The 19693-nt window shown below is 40.2% G+C and overlaps 1 protein-coding gene across 4 annotated transcripts in view; it reads left to right on the top strand.

Annotated features, from left to right (window-relative positions):
• ubr4 (ubiquitin protein ligase E3 component n-recognin 4) overlaps positions 1 to 18832 on the top strand; it is a 52978-nt gene extending 34146 nt beyond the window's left edge. For 2 of the 4 annotated variants that reach the window (XM_062426365.1, XM_062426363.1), the window contains exons 60-104: positions 244 to 448; positions 523 to 636; positions 820 to 1029; positions 1119 to 1268; positions 1376 to 1603; positions 1869 to 1947; positions 2059 to 2289; positions 2444 to 2612; positions 2973 to 3117; positions 3372 to 3457; positions 3556 to 3643; positions 3773 to 3966; positions 4115 to 4354; positions 4449 to 4587; positions 4708 to 4833; positions 5241 to 5369; positions 5462 to 5811; positions 6045 to 6135; positions 6295 to 6379; positions 8861 to 8988; positions 9314 to 9443; positions 9564 to 9724; positions 9917 to 10026; positions 10350 to 10491; positions 10678 to 10759; positions 10950 to 11123; positions 11242 to 11363; positions 11484 to 11681; positions 11803 to 11883; positions 12038 to 12125; positions 12276 to 12403; positions 12809 to 12916; positions 13082 to 13198; positions 13331 to 13521; positions 13728 to 13901; positions 14024 to 14123; positions 14313 to 14531; positions 14675 to 14788; positions 14994 to 15136; positions 15268 to 15393; positions 15490 to 15684; positions 15857 to 16081; positions 16273 to 16363; positions 16783 to 16945; positions 17308 to 18832. In XM_062426365.1, the coding sequence (XP_062282349.1) occupies positions 244 to 448; positions 523 to 636; positions 820 to 1029; positions 1119 to 1268; positions 1376 to 1603; positions 1869 to 1947; positions 2059 to 2289; positions 2444 to 2612; positions 2973 to 3117; positions 3372 to 3457; positions 3556 to 3643; positions 3773 to 3966; positions 4115 to 4354; positions 4449 to 4587; positions 4708 to 4833; positions 5241 to 5369; positions 5462 to 5811; positions 6045 to 6135; positions 6295 to 6379; positions 8861 to 8988; positions 9314 to 9443; positions 9564 to 9724; positions 9917 to 10026; positions 10350 to 10491; positions 10678 to 10759; positions 10950 to 11123; positions 11242 to 11363; positions 11484 to 11681; positions 11803 to 11883; positions 12038 to 12125; positions 12276 to 12403; positions 12809 to 12916; positions 13082 to 13198; positions 13331 to 13521; positions 13728 to 13901; positions 14024 to 14123; positions 14313 to 14531; positions 14675 to 14788; positions 14994 to 15136; positions 15268 to 15393; positions 15490 to 15684; positions 15857 to 16081; positions 16273 to 16363; positions 16783 to 16945; positions 17308 to 17372 (6634 nt within the window). In that variant the 3' untranslated portion in view covers positions 17373 to 18832. Of the gene's footprint in view, positions 1 to 243; positions 449 to 522; positions 664 to 819; positions 1030 to 1118; positions 1269 to 1375; positions 1604 to 1868; positions 1948 to 2058; positions 2290 to 2443; positions 2613 to 2972; positions 3118 to 3371; positions 3458 to 3555; positions 3644 to 3772; positions 3967 to 4114; positions 4355 to 4448; positions 4588 to 4707; positions 4834 to 5240; positions 5370 to 5461; positions 5812 to 6044; positions 6136 to 6294; positions 6380 to 8860; positions 8989 to 9313; positions 9444 to 9563; positions 9725 to 9916; positions 10027 to 10349; positions 10492 to 10677; positions 10760 to 10949; positions 11124 to 11241; positions 11364 to 11483; positions 11682 to 11802; positions 11884 to 12037; positions 12126 to 12275; positions 12404 to 12808; positions 12917 to 13081; positions 13199 to 13330; positions 13522 to 13727; positions 13902 to 14023; positions 14124 to 14312; positions 14532 to 14674; positions 14789 to 14993; positions 15137 to 15267; positions 15394 to 15489; positions 15685 to 15856; positions 16082 to 16272; positions 16364 to 16782; positions 16946 to 17307 lie in introns of all 4 variants that reach the window. The other 2 variants (XM_062426364.1, XM_062426362.1) reach the window with 1 other exon arrangement.
• The last annotated feature ends 861 nt before the right edge of the window (positions 18833 to 19693 follow it).

Genomic DNA, 19693 nt, shown 5'->3' with positions numbered 1-19693 from the left:
GAAGCACATTAAATTAAGTGGGAAGGTTCAAGTTTTAGCTCTGCTGACATCTTTCCTCTTTTGTGTTAAGATACTCGATCTTTACCATGCAAAATGACTATGGGGAAGACAGAGATTTAGAAATGAAAACAGTAGATTGTTGTCGTAAAAAATACCACAGGAAGCACAATATGATTGACCCTGTTGCAGAGGGAAAATGTTACAAATACAAATGTACTTTTTGTATTTTGTGTCTCTCATCAGGCTGCACATGGTTCGTCTTATGCTACTGGAGCGTTTGCTTCAGCAACTTTCTCAGCTTCACAATGTAGGAGGAGTCCAAGCCATCCCATACATGCAGGTTATCCTCATGTTGACCTCTGACCTGGATGGCGAGGATGAGAAGGATAAGGGGGCCTTGGATGACCTGCTTGCACAGCTCATTGCCGAGCTTGGCATGCACAAGAAGGTAACCACAGTCTCTTTGTGATGAATCGGGTCTGATGTGTCATTATTTTACTAAACCACTTTGTCCTTCTGCAGGACGTATCCAAAAAGAATGAGCGCTGCTCCATCAATGAGGTTCACCTGGTGATCATGAGACTACTCAGCGTCTTCATGTCTCGAACCAAGTCTGGCTCCAAATCCTCTTCTGAGGTAGATCATCTTTCTTCACACTTTATGGTTTGTTCAAAGGCGCCTTAATGTGCCCATCGTAGCTACTTGCATTGCAAACATAAACGTTTTCTATGTGAGCTTTTTAGTTCTAGTTTCATGAGTATCTAAAACTACTTGTATAGTGTAATACATGCTGCGTGTTCCCCTTTGTCTCTCTTCCAGTCATCCTCGCTGATTTCCAACGCCACAGCAACAGCCTTGCTCAGCCTGGGTGCCATTGATTACTGTCTCCATGTGCTCAAGTCGCTACTGGAGTTCTGGAAGAGCCAACAGGGCGAAGAAGAGCCTGCGACCACCAGCCAGCTCCTCCGCCCGCACACAGCCTCCTCTCCCCCAGACATGAGCCCTTTCTTTCTGCGGCAATATGTCAAGGTATAACATAACAGAACATTTCTTTATCTGTAAGAAAATCAAATATTTGTATGAAGACTGTTAATGTGAACTTGCTGTGTTGCCTTCAGGGACATGCTGCTGATGTGTTTGAAGCCTATTCCCAGCTGCTGACTGAAATGGTGCTCCGGCTGCCTTATCAGATCAAGAAAATTGCTGACACCAACCCACGTATCCCACCTCCTGTCTTTGACCATTCCTGGTTCTACTATCTGTCTGAAGTAAGCATTTGAGTGTATTGGCCAGCTATGCCATATTCCTTTTCAACAACTGTCACCACAGATGACTTGAATACGAACAGTCTATTCTCTCTCCCTTTGCTCTTCAGTATCTGATGATCCAACAGACTCCGTTCGTCAGGAGACAAGTCAGAAAGCTGTTGCTGTTTATCTGTGGATCCAAGGAAAAATATCGTCAGCTGCGGGATCTGCACACTCTTGACTCCCATGTGCGCAGCATTAAGAAGCTTCTAGAGGAGCAGGGCATCTTCCTCCGGGCTGGCGTGGTCACAGCCACGTCTGGCTCAGCTTTACAGTATGACACACTCATCAATCTGGTGAGTGTCTTCTGAACAGACACTAAGATTTACTCATTCAAGGCTTTTTGGATGCTTAGTATAAAATGTAAATCCCCTGCATTGTTTTTTTTTGTATTAATAAGCTAACATCTGGTTTACATAGTTGGGTGGTGTTTCTATCGTATTTTTCTGTATTTGTGCTACAGTATATTTCTCTGCTCTGTAATATTTCTGGGAGCTGCTTTAAGTATTAAGGTTTTTGTCACTTCCTTTGTTTGAGTTTAACATTCTTCTCTTGCTTCAGATGGAACACCTGAAAGCTTGTGCTGAGATTGCCACACAGAGGACAATCAACTGGCAGAAGTTCTGCATGAAGGATGACTGTAAGATGATTTAAAACACTTTTTGTAAATGCTAACTCATTCTTAAGGCCCGTGATGTAAACATTGTGTCTTTTCTCTCTCCTCTTATCGTTTGTTCTCTCGTCCTTCCAGCTGTGTTGTACTTCCTGCTCCAGGTCAGCTTCCTAGTAGATGAAGGTGTTTCTCCAGTACTTTTGCAACTGCTCTCCTGTGCTCTGTGTGGCAGCAAGGTGCTGGCCAGCTCCTCCTCCTCTTCTTCGTCATTCTCAGGAGGAGGCTCCGGTAGTGCTGGGACTTCTCAGTCTCAAAGCAAATCCTCCAGTAAAAAGAGCAAAAAAGAAGACAAGGAGAAAGACAAAGAGAGTGAGGCCACAACAAAAGCTTTTTCATGCTTCGTACTGCTGCTTATTTAGATAAAACGTATGCTGCTGTATCACATGAGCCTGAACAGGATGTATGGATATCAAAAAATGAACAGTAGATGCCTGACTGTTTTATTTTTGTGGACTGACTACAGGTGATGGAGTTGGCAGCCAGGAGGATCAATTGTGTATGGCTCTGGTCAGTCAGCTTAACAAGTTTGCAGACAAGGAGACTCTCATTCAATTCTTGCGCTGTTTCCTGCTGGAGTCCAATTCATCTGCTGTACGCTGGCAAGCCCACTGCTTGGCATTACATATCTACAGGTACGGTTTAAACACATACTATATACAGACAGTTCACCGAAATCCCAGTCTCATACTGTCACTTCTCTCTCACACACACACACACACACACACACACACACACACACACACACACACACACACACACACACACACACACACACACACACACACACACACACACACACACACACATGCACACACACAACCAAGTTTACACAAGAAAACCTCTTTAAATATTTCATCTTAATTTTAGACTAGTTTAACAATCATAAATAAAGCACCCATGAACAAACAGTGGCATGAGTTTGTGTACAGAAGCATTATTAAATGGTGAAAGCTTAACTGAGGTTGGTGGTTTTCTCTTGAATCTCTCTGTAGGAACTCCAGTAAATCTCAGCAGGAGCTGCTGCTGGAACTGACTTGGGCCATCTGGCCTGAGCTCCCTGCATATGGCCGCAAAGCTGCCCAGTTTGTCGACCTGCTTGGATACTTCTCACTGAAGACCCCTCAGACAGAGAAAAAGGTTTGTTTGAATCCATTATAGGCTATTGTTCATCTGATTTTTATTCATTTAATTTACAAAACAAAAGATGCTTGTTTGGCTGCTCTTTCATGTTGTTAGGCTCTCTGGCTTAAGATACAAAGGCAATTTGAAACATTAACAGAACTTTTCAATGTATGAATTATGAAAAATGTCCATGCTCATGTTTGTTTTAAGTCTCATTCAGTAGAATACTTTCAGTAATAATGCTGATAGGTCTTTTCTGTCTATTCCAGCTGAAGGAGTATTCCCAGAAGGCTGTGGAGATCCTGAGGACACAGAACCATATCCTGACAAATCACCCCAACTCCAACATCTACAAGTAGGTCTAAACATGCTGTCTGGTGACAAGAAGAATGCAATTTTAAGAAATGGACCTTATCTGCATGAAAGAGTACTCATTTGTGTTCTGTCCTGCAGCACTCTGTCAGGTTTGGTGGAGTTTGACGGCTTCTTTCTGGAGAGTGACCCCTGCTTGGTGTGCAACAATCCAGAAGTTCCCTTCTCAGTATGTGCAAGAAAACCTAATTAAACAGACACAACTTCAAGCTCAAAAACTACTATTTGGAATAAACACTATTATTGTTTTTAATTAAACATTAATTGTTTTCAATATTGTCTTCTGTTTGTCCTCCAGAATATCAAACTGTCATCTATCAAAGTGGACACCCGCTACACTACCACACAACAGGTCGTCAAGCTGATTGGCAGCCACACAATCAGCAAAGTTACAGTGAAGATCGGTGACCTCAAACGCACCAAAATGGTCCGCACCATCAACCTCTACTACAACAACAGGACTGTACAAGCTATTGTGGAGCTGAAGAACAAGTATGTTTCCGTTATCTGTTAATCTAACTTTTTACTCTTTCTTTATTTTTTGCTATCCACCTTCCCTTTTTCATTTCCTTTATAAAGGGTTAGGGTTATAAAGTTAATTCTAGTATATAGTTAAAGCTCTTGCTGTTTCTGTTTTAAGGCCTGCACGTTGGCACAAAGCAAAGAAAGTTCAGCTGACTCCAGGACAAACAGAGGTGAAGATTGACCTTCCCCTACCTATTGTCGCATCCAACCTGATGATCGAGTTCTCCGATTTTTATGAGAACTACCAGGCGTCCACCGAGACCCTGCAGTGTCCACGCTGCAGTGCGTCTGTGCCAGCCAACCCTGGGGTGTGTGGCAACTGTGGCGAGAACGTGTACCAGTGCCACAAGTGCAGGTGAGCAGTAGGTTTCCTTGCAGTTGTGGGAAAATTAGGAGAAATGGTCATAAACAGTGAAGTTGATCGTATTTGAACTTGATGTTTTTTTCAGGTCTATCAACTACGATGAAAAAGACCCCTTCCTGTGCAATGCCTGTGGTTTCTGCAAGTACGCCAGATTTGACTTCATGCTGTATGCAAAACCGTGCTGTGCTGTGGATCCCATCGAGAATGAGGAAGACAGGAAAAAAGTAAGCAGCTGGTATTGGTAAAGGCCTGAAAGTGAAAAGAATCACTTTTATAGTCTCCAACTCTACCTTCAACTTAAACTTTCCCTCTTTTAATCTTTAATGTTTTGGTTTTCCCTGCAGGCTGTAACCAATATCAACACTCTGCTGGACAAAGCTGACCGGGTCTACCACCAGCTGATGGGCCACCGGCCCCAGTTGGAGAGCCTTCTGTCTAAAGTCAATGAGGCAGCACCAGAGAAGCCACAGGTCAGTAATATATATATATTTATTTTTAATTTTTTTACTGATACACTCTGGGCAAGAAATTGAAGCACAATTCATATAAAGGAAGTCTCTTTGATCCCCTATGAACCGAAAAGGAATGTACTCTAGACTGATTCATCACTTAAATACCTGGGATATTATGTTAATTATTCTTTTCATAAACCATTTCTTAGTAATTATGAATCACTGAAGAGCTATAACACCAATTTACTAACAGTATTGCAATAGCAGTGATACATAATTTAAAGCCCTCCAGCAGAACTGCTAGAGTTGTGGCACTAGGTTTAAAGACAGTCGAATAGAAAGTTTAAAAAGTCTTCTCTATTTTTTTGTTTACAATTTTATTCCATCCACATTCCCATACCTTTTCTTTCTTGTTTCCCCTCCAGGATGACACTGGAGCAGGTGCAGGTCTTGGTGCGTCATCTGCCAATGTGAACAGATACATTCAGCAGCTGGCTCAAGAGTACAGTGGAGACTGCAAGACCTCATTTGATGAACTCTCCAAGATTATACAGGTTAGAGAGGAAAACAAGTTCATTTTTCTTGCAACTGTTGGCATTTTTTATTGTTTTTTGTGCTCATATAACTCTTTTCTTCTTGTTCACAGAAAGTTCTTGCATCTCGTAAAGAACTGTTGGAGTATGATCTGCAGCAGCGAGAGGCTGCCACCAAGTCATCTCGCAGCAGCAGCAGCCACCAGCCCACCTTCACCGCTAGCCAGTACCGTGCCCTCTCTGTGCTAGGCTGTGGCCACACCTCCTCCAACAAGTGCTATGGCTGTGCCTCAGCTGTCACGGGTCACTGTATCACACTGCTCCGCGCACTGGCCACTAACCCAGCACTCAGACAGATCCTGGTCCTCCAGGGGCTCATCCGTGAGCTCTTTGAGTATAACTTGCGGAGAGGCACAGCAGCCATGAGGGAGGAGGTACGCCAGCTGGTCTGTCTCCTCACCAGGTATTTCCCTCCTCCGTATGTTGTAGTTAAATAGAAGAGTTAAATGTTTACATAACTTAAGCTCAGTGGCTAAAGCACGTCTCTCAACACTGACGGACTTTTGGACAGTAAATCCAACTGAAAATATGTTGAAACAATAAATTAAACTCTTTGCTGTGTGCACATACAGTATGTTTTAATGATGATTAATTATTGGTTTGTTTCTTGATTCCTTTCATATTTTCCTGGCTCAGAGATCACCCAGAGGCCACTCAACAGATGAATGACCTCATCATCGCCAAGGTGTCGGCTGCCCTCAAAGGTCACTGGGCTAATCCTGACCTGGTATGTCCTTTTCCATATCCTACATAAATCAGTGTTAATGAAATAAAAACACTGGTGAAATTTTAAATTTTTTTTTTAATTTACACAACAGAGGTGTGCCTTGTCAACTTGAGAATTTTCACTTTTGATATGAATATGATGTCTTTGTTTTCCAAACAGGTTAGTAATCTGCAGTATGAAATGCTGCTACTGACAGACTCTATTTCAAAGGAGGGAGGATGCTGGGAGTTACGATTGCGATGTGGTAAGCCTGATTTCCTATCTTCTTTTTTTTTCTTCTTTACTTTAAAGCATGAGAATAAAGAAAAAGTTTCTGTCCAACACAGCTGATTGAAAGCTGACATGTGGCCTGTCAACTTCTCACTGAGGGGCAGATCATAGTTTTGATTCTTTTCCAAGTTACTAAGGCTTTAAATCCTTCTTTCCAATTCATTTTTGTCTTTTTGTGTACAATATGGAGCTTGCTAAAAATAAAAAGAACAAAAAAACAACCCACTAATATTACAGACAATCCTTAAACTCTGTAGTGCTGGTCAGGGAGGAGAGAGATTGCTTAAATTTTAACTGGCAACTTGTCATTCTTTGTCTTGCCTCTCCATTGTTGACTCAACATTGGGAACAACCAGCGACTATCTTGTTTATATTTGACAGTTAATGAATGTATAGTACATAGTATATGGGTCAATGACGTATCAGGATTTTCAACAGGTCAATTTTAAAATAACTAAAATGGGAATATCTATTGCAGTAGTTCAAACATTAAGAATGTAAAGTACACATAAATTCATATTAAAATAGTAAATTAGGTGTTTTATGTGTTTTTTCATCTCAATGAATTAGAACTGATCTTAAAAAAAGTCATGTGGTGCGACCATGATCTATCTTAAAATAAATGAATTTCCTTAACATGCTTAAATATTTTTTTTACAAGTTTTGAGTAATATAAAGTGCTTAGAAACAAATTATTTGCATGTCTTTTGAGTTTTTGTTAATAATAATCTCATATTTATGTTCTATAATGTCACAGTTGACTTCTTAAATGTATGCAAGACTTATTTTTCCTGTAAATTGCTTAAAAATGAAGAATAAAAGAATTAAGAATTAAAAAATACAATTCAGTTAAGCATACTGTATCAGTGATTAATATTACTGCCACAGAAAAGTGATATTTCACTCTGAATTTAATACAGTTATTGGTATTATTGGTCGCACCCCATGATGAATGGTTGCACCAAATGACATAAAGACCTCATATCATTAAAAATCTATTGAAAGAAATAAAAAAACAATGACTTTAATACAAAATAGAATTAAACCAGTGGTTTTATTACAATTTCACAGAATTTTAATAAACTCAAACATTTCATGAACATTTTTTAAAACATAAGTGCAGCACGCATTCATGGCTTTGTCATGAACAAACTTCTCATTTAACTTGACAATGGAATAAGTCAATTTTGATTATTGAATCATTCTCTTCTCCTAGCAGGGTACACTGCTCTTGCTGCAGGGTCAGAATTAACACACTGCCAATGGCAAGCAGTTTTTACCTTGCATGGGAGTGCGATCTGGTAAAATAGATTATAACAGTTAGAAATAAATAATGCATTACAAATAAATGCATAATTGCCATAGTGACATTGCATTTTAATCATGATATTAAAAAAAAATTAAACATAAACTGTTGCTTCTGAAATCTTAGAAAAAATGACTCAAATTGCATACAAATATATTCCAAATAATACTAAAATAAAGGAATTAATTAAATAAATCATTGACTGAATATAAAAGTTTCTAATCTAGGACATATCTTTCATTGAAAACACTCTGCAATGGTCGCACCACATGATATTTGGTCGCACCAAATGATATTTTCAAGTTCAGTCAAAATTTACAGGCACATAATTGACCACCAAAATAAAACAAGCTAGCGTGCCACAAAAGGTCACTATGAAATTTATAATCAAAATATATATTTGTAGAAATAATGTAATATTTATTGTTTTCTTGAGGTCATACCACATGATATCCAAATATGGCAACTACATACGAGCCACTGAAAAGCTTAATTTTTTCCATATTTTAGAAAGAGTTACAAACCTGCTTGTTGTATCCATGGGTCCTTGGCAAACTAGTGTATGATGCAGCATCCTGCCTTTGAATGATTTTCATCATAAAAGTCCCAGAGTGGTTGTTTCTTGATGGTCGCACCATATGATATTTCATAAAATCATCATCGTCAGACAAAGTTTGTTTTTATGTTATGATGGAAAAATAAATACAAATGGTTTGCAATGTTGTACAGTACTATAAAACACTCTGGAAATCATGCCAAACAGGGCAGAAAATACATTTGAATAGATTTGGAGTAATTTCAAATAAGTTTTCATAACAGCAGTCATGGCCAGACGGTCGCACCACATGATATTTTGTCACTTTAAATAACAGAAAAATTACTAATAACTTGTGGTTTTTGAAAACTTAAAGTGAGTACATATAAAGGAAAGCTACTACATATGTATGGTATTTTTTTTATCCATTTAAAACACTTTCAAACGGAATAAAATACAGTCGGACTGAAAATGTAGGCGTCACGTCATTGACCCATATATACAGTCATGGTTTGACTCAGCTATCCTGCATCCTCTGCGCGGTTAGAAACATCATTGTTATTGATTGCAAGTGAGGTCTGTGTTTAAAAGCCCTGCATTTTTTGTTCATGTAGCCCTCAGTTTGTTCCTCATGTCAGTGAATATAAAGACGCCTGTAGTGGTGGAGAACATCACTCTCATGTGCCTGAGAATCCTGCAAAAACTCATCAAACCTCCAGCTCCCACTAGCAAGAAGAACAAGGTAAATATTGTGTAATTCTGCTGCCCAGCTATTGCGTAATTATGGTTCTCCTCTGCCTTTAGTGAGGCGTGTGTAGTGTCACAGGTGTATTTTAGTTTAATAGGAGATATTTGTCTTTTGTACTCTTTATGTTTGAGGACCAAACATAGTACCAGAGAATATTTTGCAATATATGTTCTAGAAGAAAAAACACTGAATATCCTTTTATTTTAATCAGAAAAAAAAGAAAAAATCTTAAAAAATAAGCAGGTTTTGGAAATGTCAGCTTAGGAAATGTAAGAGTTACACATTCAATAACCACTTTGTGATGTCTGTTTGTTTTAAGGATGCTGCAATTGAGTCTCTGACCACAGTCAGGCCCTATAGTAATGAAATCCATGCCCAGGCCCAACTGTGGCTCAAGAAGGACCCCAAAGCATCTTATGAGGCCTGGAAAAAATGTCTCCCAGCAAGATGTAAGTACAGCTTTGGACAAATAGTCAGTACATCAGTGGTAAAACACAGTTTTCTAAATTTTATAATGAAAACTGATTCTGACTCGTTTTTCACAACTGATTTTATCTTGATCATCACAGGCCAGGAGACATTGTCAAAGCCTCAGGGGAAGGCTGAGTTGCGGAAGCAGTACCTGCTGGAGAAGTATGTGTGGAAGTGGAAACAGTTCATGAGGTCCAGAAAAGGTGAAAGCCTTTTCCCTCGCCTGCTCAAGCTGAGCCACAACAACTGGCTGCGGCAGGTAAAAAAGTGTTTTTGAAGCTCTGATTGTCATCCTTATTAGTGCACATATAAGTACCCTTTGTTAGAAATCAGATTATGAGCCAGTGACCATTTTAACAACGAGAAATTGTAATAGTATGTTTTGGCTTGTTGTTTCATTAACTGGTCAATGCAGCTACTTTAAACAAAATTGTTGTTATATTTGCTACAGGTCCTCTTCACGCCTGCCACTCAGGCAGCCAGACAGGCAGCCTGCACTATTGTGGAGGCCCTAACCACAATCCCCAGCCGCAAGCAACAAGTCCTTGACCTGCTAACCAGGTATGAGCCTCAAACAGAAAGCAACAAGACGAACAAACATCCAACTGTGCAGTATTATGAGATGTACACAGACTGTCGTTAGATCACAGGAAGATTTCCCCAGTACAGAAAGTTAGTGTGAAATGTTATTAAATGTACTGTATGTTATGTAAGTAAAATTTATTGTACTGTTTTTATCGTATGCTTAGCTTTTGTTGGAGTTTACGAAACTTATAAAGCAGAAGTATGAAAACTGTTAAAAAGACCAAAAAAAACAAGATTGAGGCACATAAAGTGTATCTTAAAGTTTGACATAGTGTTAAATCACTTTGTGTGTCTGCTAGTTATCTGGATGAGCTGAGCGTGGCTGGAGAGTGTGCGGTGGAGTACCTGGGTCTGTACCAGAAGCTGATCAAGCCAACTCACTGGAAGGTTTACCTGGCTGCCCGTGGAGTCCTGCCCTACATTGGGAACCTGATTACCAAGGTAACACTTTTACCTTACTGCTGTATATGTTTTATTAAATGTAGCTAAATTCATTAAAATGAGCATTCATTTCTTGTACTTTATTACATTTCAAATGTTTGGTATCCTAACTGAGTAGAAATACTTAATGTCAATTTCACCAAATAAAATGAGAGCTTTCAACTTATTGTTTAATTTTCTGTTTAGGAAATAGCCAATCTGCTGGCTCTGGAGGAGGCTACACTGAGCACAGACCTGCAGCAAGGCTACGCCCTCAAGAGCTTGACTGGTATGCTAGTTTTCATCCAATTGTTGGTCTGACAATAAAATTCAACATGAGTCTAACACTTTCACCAACCTTGTAGGATAAATGATATAGAATTTTTATACCACAAGTAGACTTAAGGCTACATTTTTGAATGTGGCTTTTATGCCTTTTCTTGAATACGTAATAATTAGTGTGATGGGTGTCTCTGCAGGATTGCTGTCCTCTTTCGTGGAGGTTGAGTCCATTAAGCGGCATTTCAAAAGCAGGTTGGTCGGCACAGTGCTTAATGGCTACCTGTGCCTGAGGAAGTTGGTGGTGCAGCGTACCAAGCTCATCGATGAGACTCAGGACATGCTGCTTGAGATGCTGGAGGACATGACGACAGGTCTGCACTGACTCAAGTTCAGCCGACATGAAATCTGACCATGTTCCACAAAGAATCTTTTGTCATAAAGTAATGTAGAAAAAGCAATGTCTTTAAAACAATCTTGTGTTGTTCATAGGTACTGAGTCTGAAACCAAAGCCTTCATGGCCGTGTGCATAGAGACTGCAAAGCGGTACAATCTGGATGACTACAGGACACCCGTATTCATTTTTGAGAGACTCTGCAGCATCATTTATCCTGTGAGTTAGCTTTACCCTGCTGTATTTCAGTTTAAAATGTCCTACAGATATTTCTCTAAAATCCAGTGTAGCTGTGGATTTTTCTTTATCTGAAACTTCTGTGTCATCCTTTGCGTTCAGGAGGAAAATGAGGTGACAGAGTTCTTTGTGACCCTGGAAAAAGATCCCCAGCAGGAGGACTTCCTCCAGGGCCGCATGCCAGGAAACCCCTACAGTAGCAATGAGCCTGGGATCGGCCCTCTAATGAGGGACATCAAGAACAAGATCTGCCAAGACTGTGACCTGGTGGCGCTTCTTGAAGACGACAGTGGCATGGAGGTAAAATGACATATTTTAGCTGCTTTGTCTTATTTTTATTTCCTTCCTCCTCATACTGTTTTTCATGCAATTCTAAGAGCGGACAAGTTTCAACAAATATTTTATGCCTCCTTGTTCTCAGCTTCTGGTAAACAACAAAATCATTAGCTTGGATCTGTCAGTAGCAGAAGTCTACAAGAAGGTCTGGTGCCCCACAAATGAGGTGAGTGTTCTAGTTAGTTTGTCAGTGAAAAAATGACCTTTTTACTGACATTTTGAGTTCTTTAGATTTAGATTCAATTCTTATAATACTCTTTAAAGCAGTGTAATAATGCATTTATTGTTAGTAATGGAGGCTGCTGGCTTTCTTTTTTTAGGGTGAGCCAATGAGAATCATTTATCGAATGAGAGGTCTGCTGGGAGATGCAACAGAGGAGTTCATAGAGTCACTGGACTCAACCACAGGTTAGATTTACTGTTGTTCATAATTATGAGTCAAAGCTTCTTTCACGTCTCATAATCTACATGTTCTTTGCCATCACTTGTGCCAAGAAATGATGAACGTGTAACATCTCATTACAACTTATGGGGGAACATTTTTTCGCCTTCTTACAGATGAGGAGGAGGATGATGAAGAGGTCTACAAGATGGCAGGAGTCATGGCACAGTGTGGAGGACTGGAGTGTATGCTGAACCGGCTGTCTGGAATTAAAGATTTTAAACAAGGACGGCACCTGCTCACTGTAAGACAGACCTCTTTATTCTCTCATCTTCAAAGCAAACTGAAACACTGACATTTCTTTGGTTATTGTTCAGGCAGCAGTTTATAATTATGTTATGAAAATGAATGATAAACTAAATTGTAACATATTCCAACAAAAATGTTGGAAGGGAAGGCAGATCAAAGTCTGTATATTCATCACATTTTCAAGCTTTAATCCCATCAGCGTAGCTCTTTTGTAACAGGTTAGCCATTTCAGTAGTTTACATAGAAACTCCATCATTGGCTGTATAGAGTACTCCAATGATCTTGATACATTGTGAAGTCTGATATTTACAGCAGCAGAAACAAATACAGTGGTTGCTTGTGCAATCATTAACAACAACCACAGAGCAGCAGAGCTAACTAGTGTCTCTTTCACTCACAGGTTTTGCTGAAGTTGTTCAGTTATTGTGTGAAGGTGAAGATCAACAGACAGCAGCTTGTCAAACCAGAGATGAACACACTTAACGTGATGCTGGGAACTCTAAACCTGGTGAGTGTGTGACAGTGACTGTGTAACATTGTGTTGTATTGGTTAATGTCACATTAGTGTGTAGGAGGTTCAATCTGGTGCAGAAAAATGCAGTCAATCAAATTTTGTTGCATTTTTCTCCAGGCTCTTTTTTTTTAAACAGTACATTTCTATGTCTGTTTTCAGGCTCTAGTGGCAGAACAGGAGAGTAAGGACAGCGGAGGAGCCTCCATAGCAGAGCAAGTCCTGAGCATCATGGAGATCATTCTGGATGAAGCCAATGCAGAGATCTCAGAGGATAAGGTAAGCATCGAAAACACATTCACCCCTCCAAGTAAAGAAGAAATATAGAAACCTCTGACACTATAGAATTACCAAAACCAAAAATTCTCCTAAATTGTTTGATTTAAATCTGGACCTCTTTGTTTTCTGCAGGGTAACCTGCTGCTCACTGGAGACAAAGATCAACTGGTCATGTTGTTAGACCAGATCAACACCCTGTTTGTGCGCTCCAACCCCAGTGTGCTGCAGGGTCTGCTGCGCATCATCCCATACCTGTCATTCGGTGAACTGGAGAAGATGAGGATTTTGGTGGAGCGCTTCAAACCGTGTTGCAGCTTTGACAAGTGGGCATCACTCAGCTTTCACTTACAAATGAGAAAATATGTGTTTTAAAAATGGATAACGATTAGGCTTTAAATGGCACACGTTCTCCCATTAGAAAAGTTGTTCAAATCTCGAATTTCAGACAGAGTTGCGGCACTCTGAGCAATGAGTTTTGGTATTGAAATTTGTGACTGAGTAAAACTGACCTCTGTTTTTGATTTCTAAGGTACGACGAGGAGCATAGTGCTGATGACAAAGTGTTTTTGGACTGCTTCTGTAAAATTGCTGCTGGAATCAAAAATAATAGCAACGGCCACCAGTTAAAAGATCTTATTCTCCAGAAAGGAATCACTCAGAGTGCATTGGACTACATGAAGAAACATATCCCAAATGCCAAAAAGTATGTCTCCTTCAGTTTCGAGCACTCAAAGATTGTCCTTCAAAACCTGTGATGTAATCAAATATACAGTATGTTCCTGATTAGGTAAACCATTTTCTTCTTGTCCTGAACTCTCTCATTAGTCTGGACGCGGATGTCTGGAAGAAGTTCCTCTCTCGGCCAGCTCTACCCTTTATCCTCAGATTGCTCCGTGGGTTGGCTACCCAGCATCCCCCCACACAGGTACTGAATATTCGTATTGGAAAAACTCCACTGGAGTTGATTACACAGGAAAATCTCCATATATGCTGATTACCAAAGTTCATAGATGAGCAGTTTAGAGACGGACCATTCAAATATTTGACCTGCGTCTAAACTCGGCATCAACAACCTTGGACTATATTGACTGGGTGTTTTCTTTCCTCTGTGCAGGTGCTGATAGGCACTGATTCAATAACCAACTTGCACAAGCTGGAGCAGGTATCCAGTGATGAAGGCATTGGCACGTTGGCCGAAAACCTCCTGGAGGCACTGAGGGAGCACAGTGACGTCAACTTGAAGATTGAAGCAGCCCGCAGGGAGACCAGAGCAGAGAAGAAGCGCATGGCTATGGCCATGAGACAGAAAGCTCTGGGAACACTGGGCATGACGGTACTCTTCCTTTTTATTTAACTTTTCTTATTTTCCCCCTTAATTGTGTTTTAACTGCTCTTCATTTATACATCTGCCACCATCACTGTCATTAATACAGCACAATGATAAACTGATGATTTTTTTATGTGTTTGTCTTTCAGACCAATGAGAAGGGCCAAGTGGTGACCAAGACCTCACTGTTGAAACAGATGGAGGAGCTCATAGAGGAACCAGGCTTAACTTGCTGTATCTGTAGAGAAGGTTACAAGTTCCAGGTACAACAACACAGCTGAGATGGTGACAGAAAGTTGCACTCTTTAGTTTGGATTAAATCATTTTGATTATCAGACTGTCACTGATATAACTAGTAATATAACTAATAATATGAAACATGAGTGCAGCTGACTTACAAATCTTCATGTATACTGAACCAACTTGTGTTTTGAATTAACGTCTCGGTCCTTGTCTTTCTTTCTTTAGCCAACCAAAGTCTTGGGGATTTACACTTTCACAAAACGTGTGGCCTTGGAGGACTATGAAAACAAACCTCGCAAGCAGCAGGGCTACAGCACTGTGTCGCACTTTAACATAGTTCACTACGACTGCCATCTGGCAGCTGTCAGGTAACAACATCTGCATAAACATCTGCATTTACCTGCTGATGTTCAGAAGACCTCAGAAATTCTCTGCTGTGATCTTGTGAAGTTACTTTCAGTATTACAAACCTTTTTAATTTTCCTTTTCTCTGGAGCAGGCTGGCCCGTGGACGAGAGGAGTGGGAGAGTGCCGCTCTCCAGAACGCCAACACCAAGTGCAATGGACTGCTTCCTGTGTGGGGGCCACATGTGCCAGAATCAGCGTTTGCTACATGCTTAGCAAGGTTAAAATATAAATCAGCACACTGACAGACATTCAAATATTCCTTCATCAAGCAGACAGTAAATCGTTCCCAACTAAATTTCTCTCTGACACACAGGCACAACACATATCTGCAAGAGTGCACAGGCCAGCGGGAGCCCACGTACCAACTCAACATCCACGACACCAAACTGCTATTCCTCCGCTTTGCTACCGAACAATCGTTCAGCGTGGACACAGGAGGAGGAGGCCGAGAGAGCAACATCCACCTCATCCCCTACATCATCCACACTGTGCTCTATGTGCTAAACACGTATGTACCTTTTTACCTCACTCTAAAAATCCATTCAGTCAGTCCCAATGGCCAGTTTCTAGAGTTTCATGAGGTATAAAGATGACACATGAACTTTAAGTCCTTCCATGTAATCAATTTAGGCTGGTATTGTCATGTTAACTATCTCCCTTTGAAAACTCTGCCTCTGCAGTACGAGAGCTACGTCGCGGGAGGAGAAGAACCTGCAGTGTTTCCAGGAGCAGCCATGTGAAAAATGGGTGGAGAACTCGTACGAGGTTGAAGGATCGCACTATTTCACCATCTTGGCCATGCACATCATGCCACCTGAACGCTGGAGGACTTCACGTTTATACTTCCTACGAAGACTCCTGGTCACCGCACACGCCCGCAAGGTCTCAGCAGTCGGCACCAACAAGTACGACAGTTTTGCTTTCTTCTTTTTTTTGTCCCTCTTTGTATTGACACAGAAATGTTTATAGTTTGAAAAATTTAGGAGCATTTCTTACATCAATATTTGCTTAAAGCAGATTTGTGTTTGATTGTACTGAATGCTGTGAACCATATTTAGTAAAACATGCTTCTTTTTTTTTTTGCCTTGATTATCAGACTCACAGATAAAGCACCAAAGGAATATGCAGTCTATCGCTCGCCTCTCCTCTTCTGGGGCCTGGTGGATCTCGTCTACGACATGTTCAGGGTAAATGTGTTCAGATTTAAAAACAACTGTTCATGATGATGCCACTAACGCATCATGATGATATTCTCCTGTACTATGCATGAGATCAGGATGCTTTTATTGACTGTGTTCGGATTGGTCTTAGAGATATCATCCACAGAGACATGTTTAATCCATCTTTTTAGTGTGTAAATCAAAGATGACTCATAAACAGAGGCTTGGCGAACAGTGATGCAACAAAAGGAGATTGCTGAATTTTTCAGGCAAAAAGAAAAATCTCTTAATGCAGTTAAGCAAAGTTTTGACTGTAGCTGGACAGTCGTACAGTGTTGTTTCTGGAAGCACACATGATGTAACATTTGAAAATGTGTCAGCTGTCACTTGATGAACTTATCTCACTGCCTCTTTCTTCTATTCTCTTTGGCATTCTCTTTCTGCAGAAAGTACCCACCAGCAACACAGAGGGGGGCTGGTCCTTCTCGCTGGCAGAATATGTCCGTCACAATGACATGCCCATCTACGAGTCCTCAGAGCGCGTGCTCAGGTCCTTCCAGGATGAACTCATGCCCGCCGAATCCTTGTCAGAGTTCTTTGATGTAGTAGGTCAGTATATATTCACGCCTGATCACCTCTATAACTGCTCAATCATGTAAACTGAAAAATACAAAGACCTTTAAAAGCGACTCACAAGCTCCCAATGTTAATCAAAGAAAATGATTACTTTTGTTATTAGTATTGTCCAATACAGACTTTGTGCATGTCATGTTTACCTCCATGTTTGTCTGTGACTTAAGACAGTTTGTACTTTGCCCACATTTTTATTTACTAAGTCATGTGGGTGTAAAAATCTGATTTAATTTGAGAGCATGACAAGCCTACGATGACTCAACTGACAGAGCTAGGATGTCTCTACTTTGTCATCTAAATTGCTTATATGTTAACAGAAAATTATGTTTCTCTTCCAGGTCTCCTTTCTGATATCGCCGACCCAGACCTCTTCCTGCAGGATTTGTTGAACTCTTTGCCCTGATGGCCAACCTCACCCAACACCCTCCAAAAGTAAAAAAGAAAAAAAAAGAAACACACAACAGACCTGCAAAATAACGCCGGGACACCTACCAAAATTATTTCTCTCTTTTTACACACTGACACACACGCAGATTACACACACAGCGTATACACCATGCTTCCTACTCACCTCCCTCCCCATACAACAACTTCAAATTAAACTTAAGCAGAAACTGTGTGTAGTCTAAAAATCATCCACTTCTGGCAACATCTATGTAACATTAACACAAAGAAAATACAACGCTGTTAAAGGACGGGGACACACACACTCTAAAACAGAATTTACACGTTGCCCTTCTGATTCAGACCACGTTGATCCAGAGTTGAGGACGTGACTCCTATTCTCACCAAGCTTGAGACAAGAGATCTGGGACCCGATGATAATAGAACCAGAGACATTGTGTGTATTTTCTGGTTCGTGACTGTTACCGCCAACAAACCTGAAGCTTCATCGTTGTTGTGTCTTCAAAGGACATCAGAGATCGTCACAGAACGGCAAGCTGCTCTCTGTGCTGATGAGAGAATCAAATTATTCATGCTCATAAATAACCGAGGGAATATCTTGTGAATTCTGTTTTAGGGTGGATGTTTTGAGGCTTTTCCCCTCCCTGTATTGGGGTGCAATGTTAAGGTAACTAAAAAAAAAGTTTTGGGATTTGACCCACCACATATTGAGAGTGGAATTTGATTTTATCTTGTTTTTCCTTTTTTGTTTCTTTGGTTAAAGTTTGTTTTTGGTCAGGGCTTTTTAAAATGGCAGAAGTGTCACATGGTTGCGAGCTAACTTGTCCTTTTCTTCCAGGCTTTTGCTGTTTGGTCTTCATGTAGGTTCTAACTGGAATTTGAGTGATGGACAGGAAAAAAGGATTTTGTTTCATTTAGTGCGTATGTTTAAGGTTTCTTTTATCAACCTCCGAAGCAACATGGGGAAAATAACGATGAATAAAATTTTGTTTTAATTTCATCCTGTGACGAAGGGAACTTTGGACTTGTGAAAGATTCCACCTGTTGCAATGAAATTTCAGACCTGTTTAAATTAATAATAAAACGGACTTGCATTATATCCTTAAACACTTTTTTCTTTGACTTTTTTTTGTCATTCAGTTTGTTTTTCACCACTTCCTTTACTAAGCCTCTCTTCTCTGTTTGTTAAGATTTGGGTAATCCCCAAAATAACCGGAAACACTCCGGACTGATTTCTGGAAAGCAAAGTGCCGCTGAGTTTTCTCCTCAGCGATTGATCACCTTCTCAACATACAGTTAAAACAGAGTCCTTGTACTTGAGAGCTGAATGCATGGTGTGGAGTTCACCCAATGTATTGTTAATTCGCCTATTCCCGCTGCTACAATGTTCAAATGTTGCTGAATGTCTGCTTTTTGAATTTAGTCTGATTAATAAAGCCGTAATAATTCCAAATCTGATCCAGGGTAACCTCTTCTGTTCTAGTCACAGTGTCACAGTAGGAGAAGCACATGTGTAAATGATACAAATTATGATGGATGTACTCCAATTTAACTGCTTCAGTTACAGGGTGCTGGATCACTGGCACAACTTACTGACACGTAACATAACGGAGCCATCATTAATGTTATCAGTTACACCTGTGCTTTTCCTGCTATGACAAGTAAAGGCTCCAGCAGATCATGCACACTACTACACACCGGGGTTACCAACAACTGATCATGTGGCTCTGAAAGCTAAATTAGTGTCTCACGTCAACAGTGTCTTCTGTTACACCACACCTGAAACTAGCAAAAGCCGTAAGGACTTTTGATGGAGATTTTTCACTTGTGCTTCTTCAAGCTTTTACCTTGGTTTTTGCCTTATATCTGAGGTATTATAGTATAAAGGCCACTAGGAGGCGACATTCTTTAAAACATTGAGATGTGTGAGACATGACAAGTGCAGCTCCCCATTTCCAGTGTAAACTGAATAACAGGATTTATTTATTTTTCAACCAAACACCATGGATGGCCAAAATCTGTTAACTGGCATCAGGAAATAATCAACACAAACCAACACAAAGTGTAAATATTCAATGTCAATTTATTTTCACTTTGCATATGAAAGCACATATTGCACATCTCATTTTAGACTTGATTCAAAACATTTATACACAGCGACTAAAAGAAACACCACTCACAATGTCCTGAAAATATTAAACATATAGTATGCATTGGCATAAACACTTCACCTTTATACAAAGGAATATGGCTTTAAATTCCACAAAACCTCAACAACATGGTCTTTAAGTAACCTGTCTCAAGGAGTTCCGAGGGTTA

Source organism: Scomber scombrus, chromosome 10, assembly GCF_963691925.1.
Source record: "Scomber scombrus chromosome 10, fScoSco1.1, whole genome shotgun sequence".
Lineage (NCBI taxonomy): Eukaryota > Metazoa > Chordata > Actinopteri > Scombriformes > Scombridae > Scomber > Scomber scombrus.
This window is presented reverse-complemented; position numbering and strand designations above follow the sequence as displayed.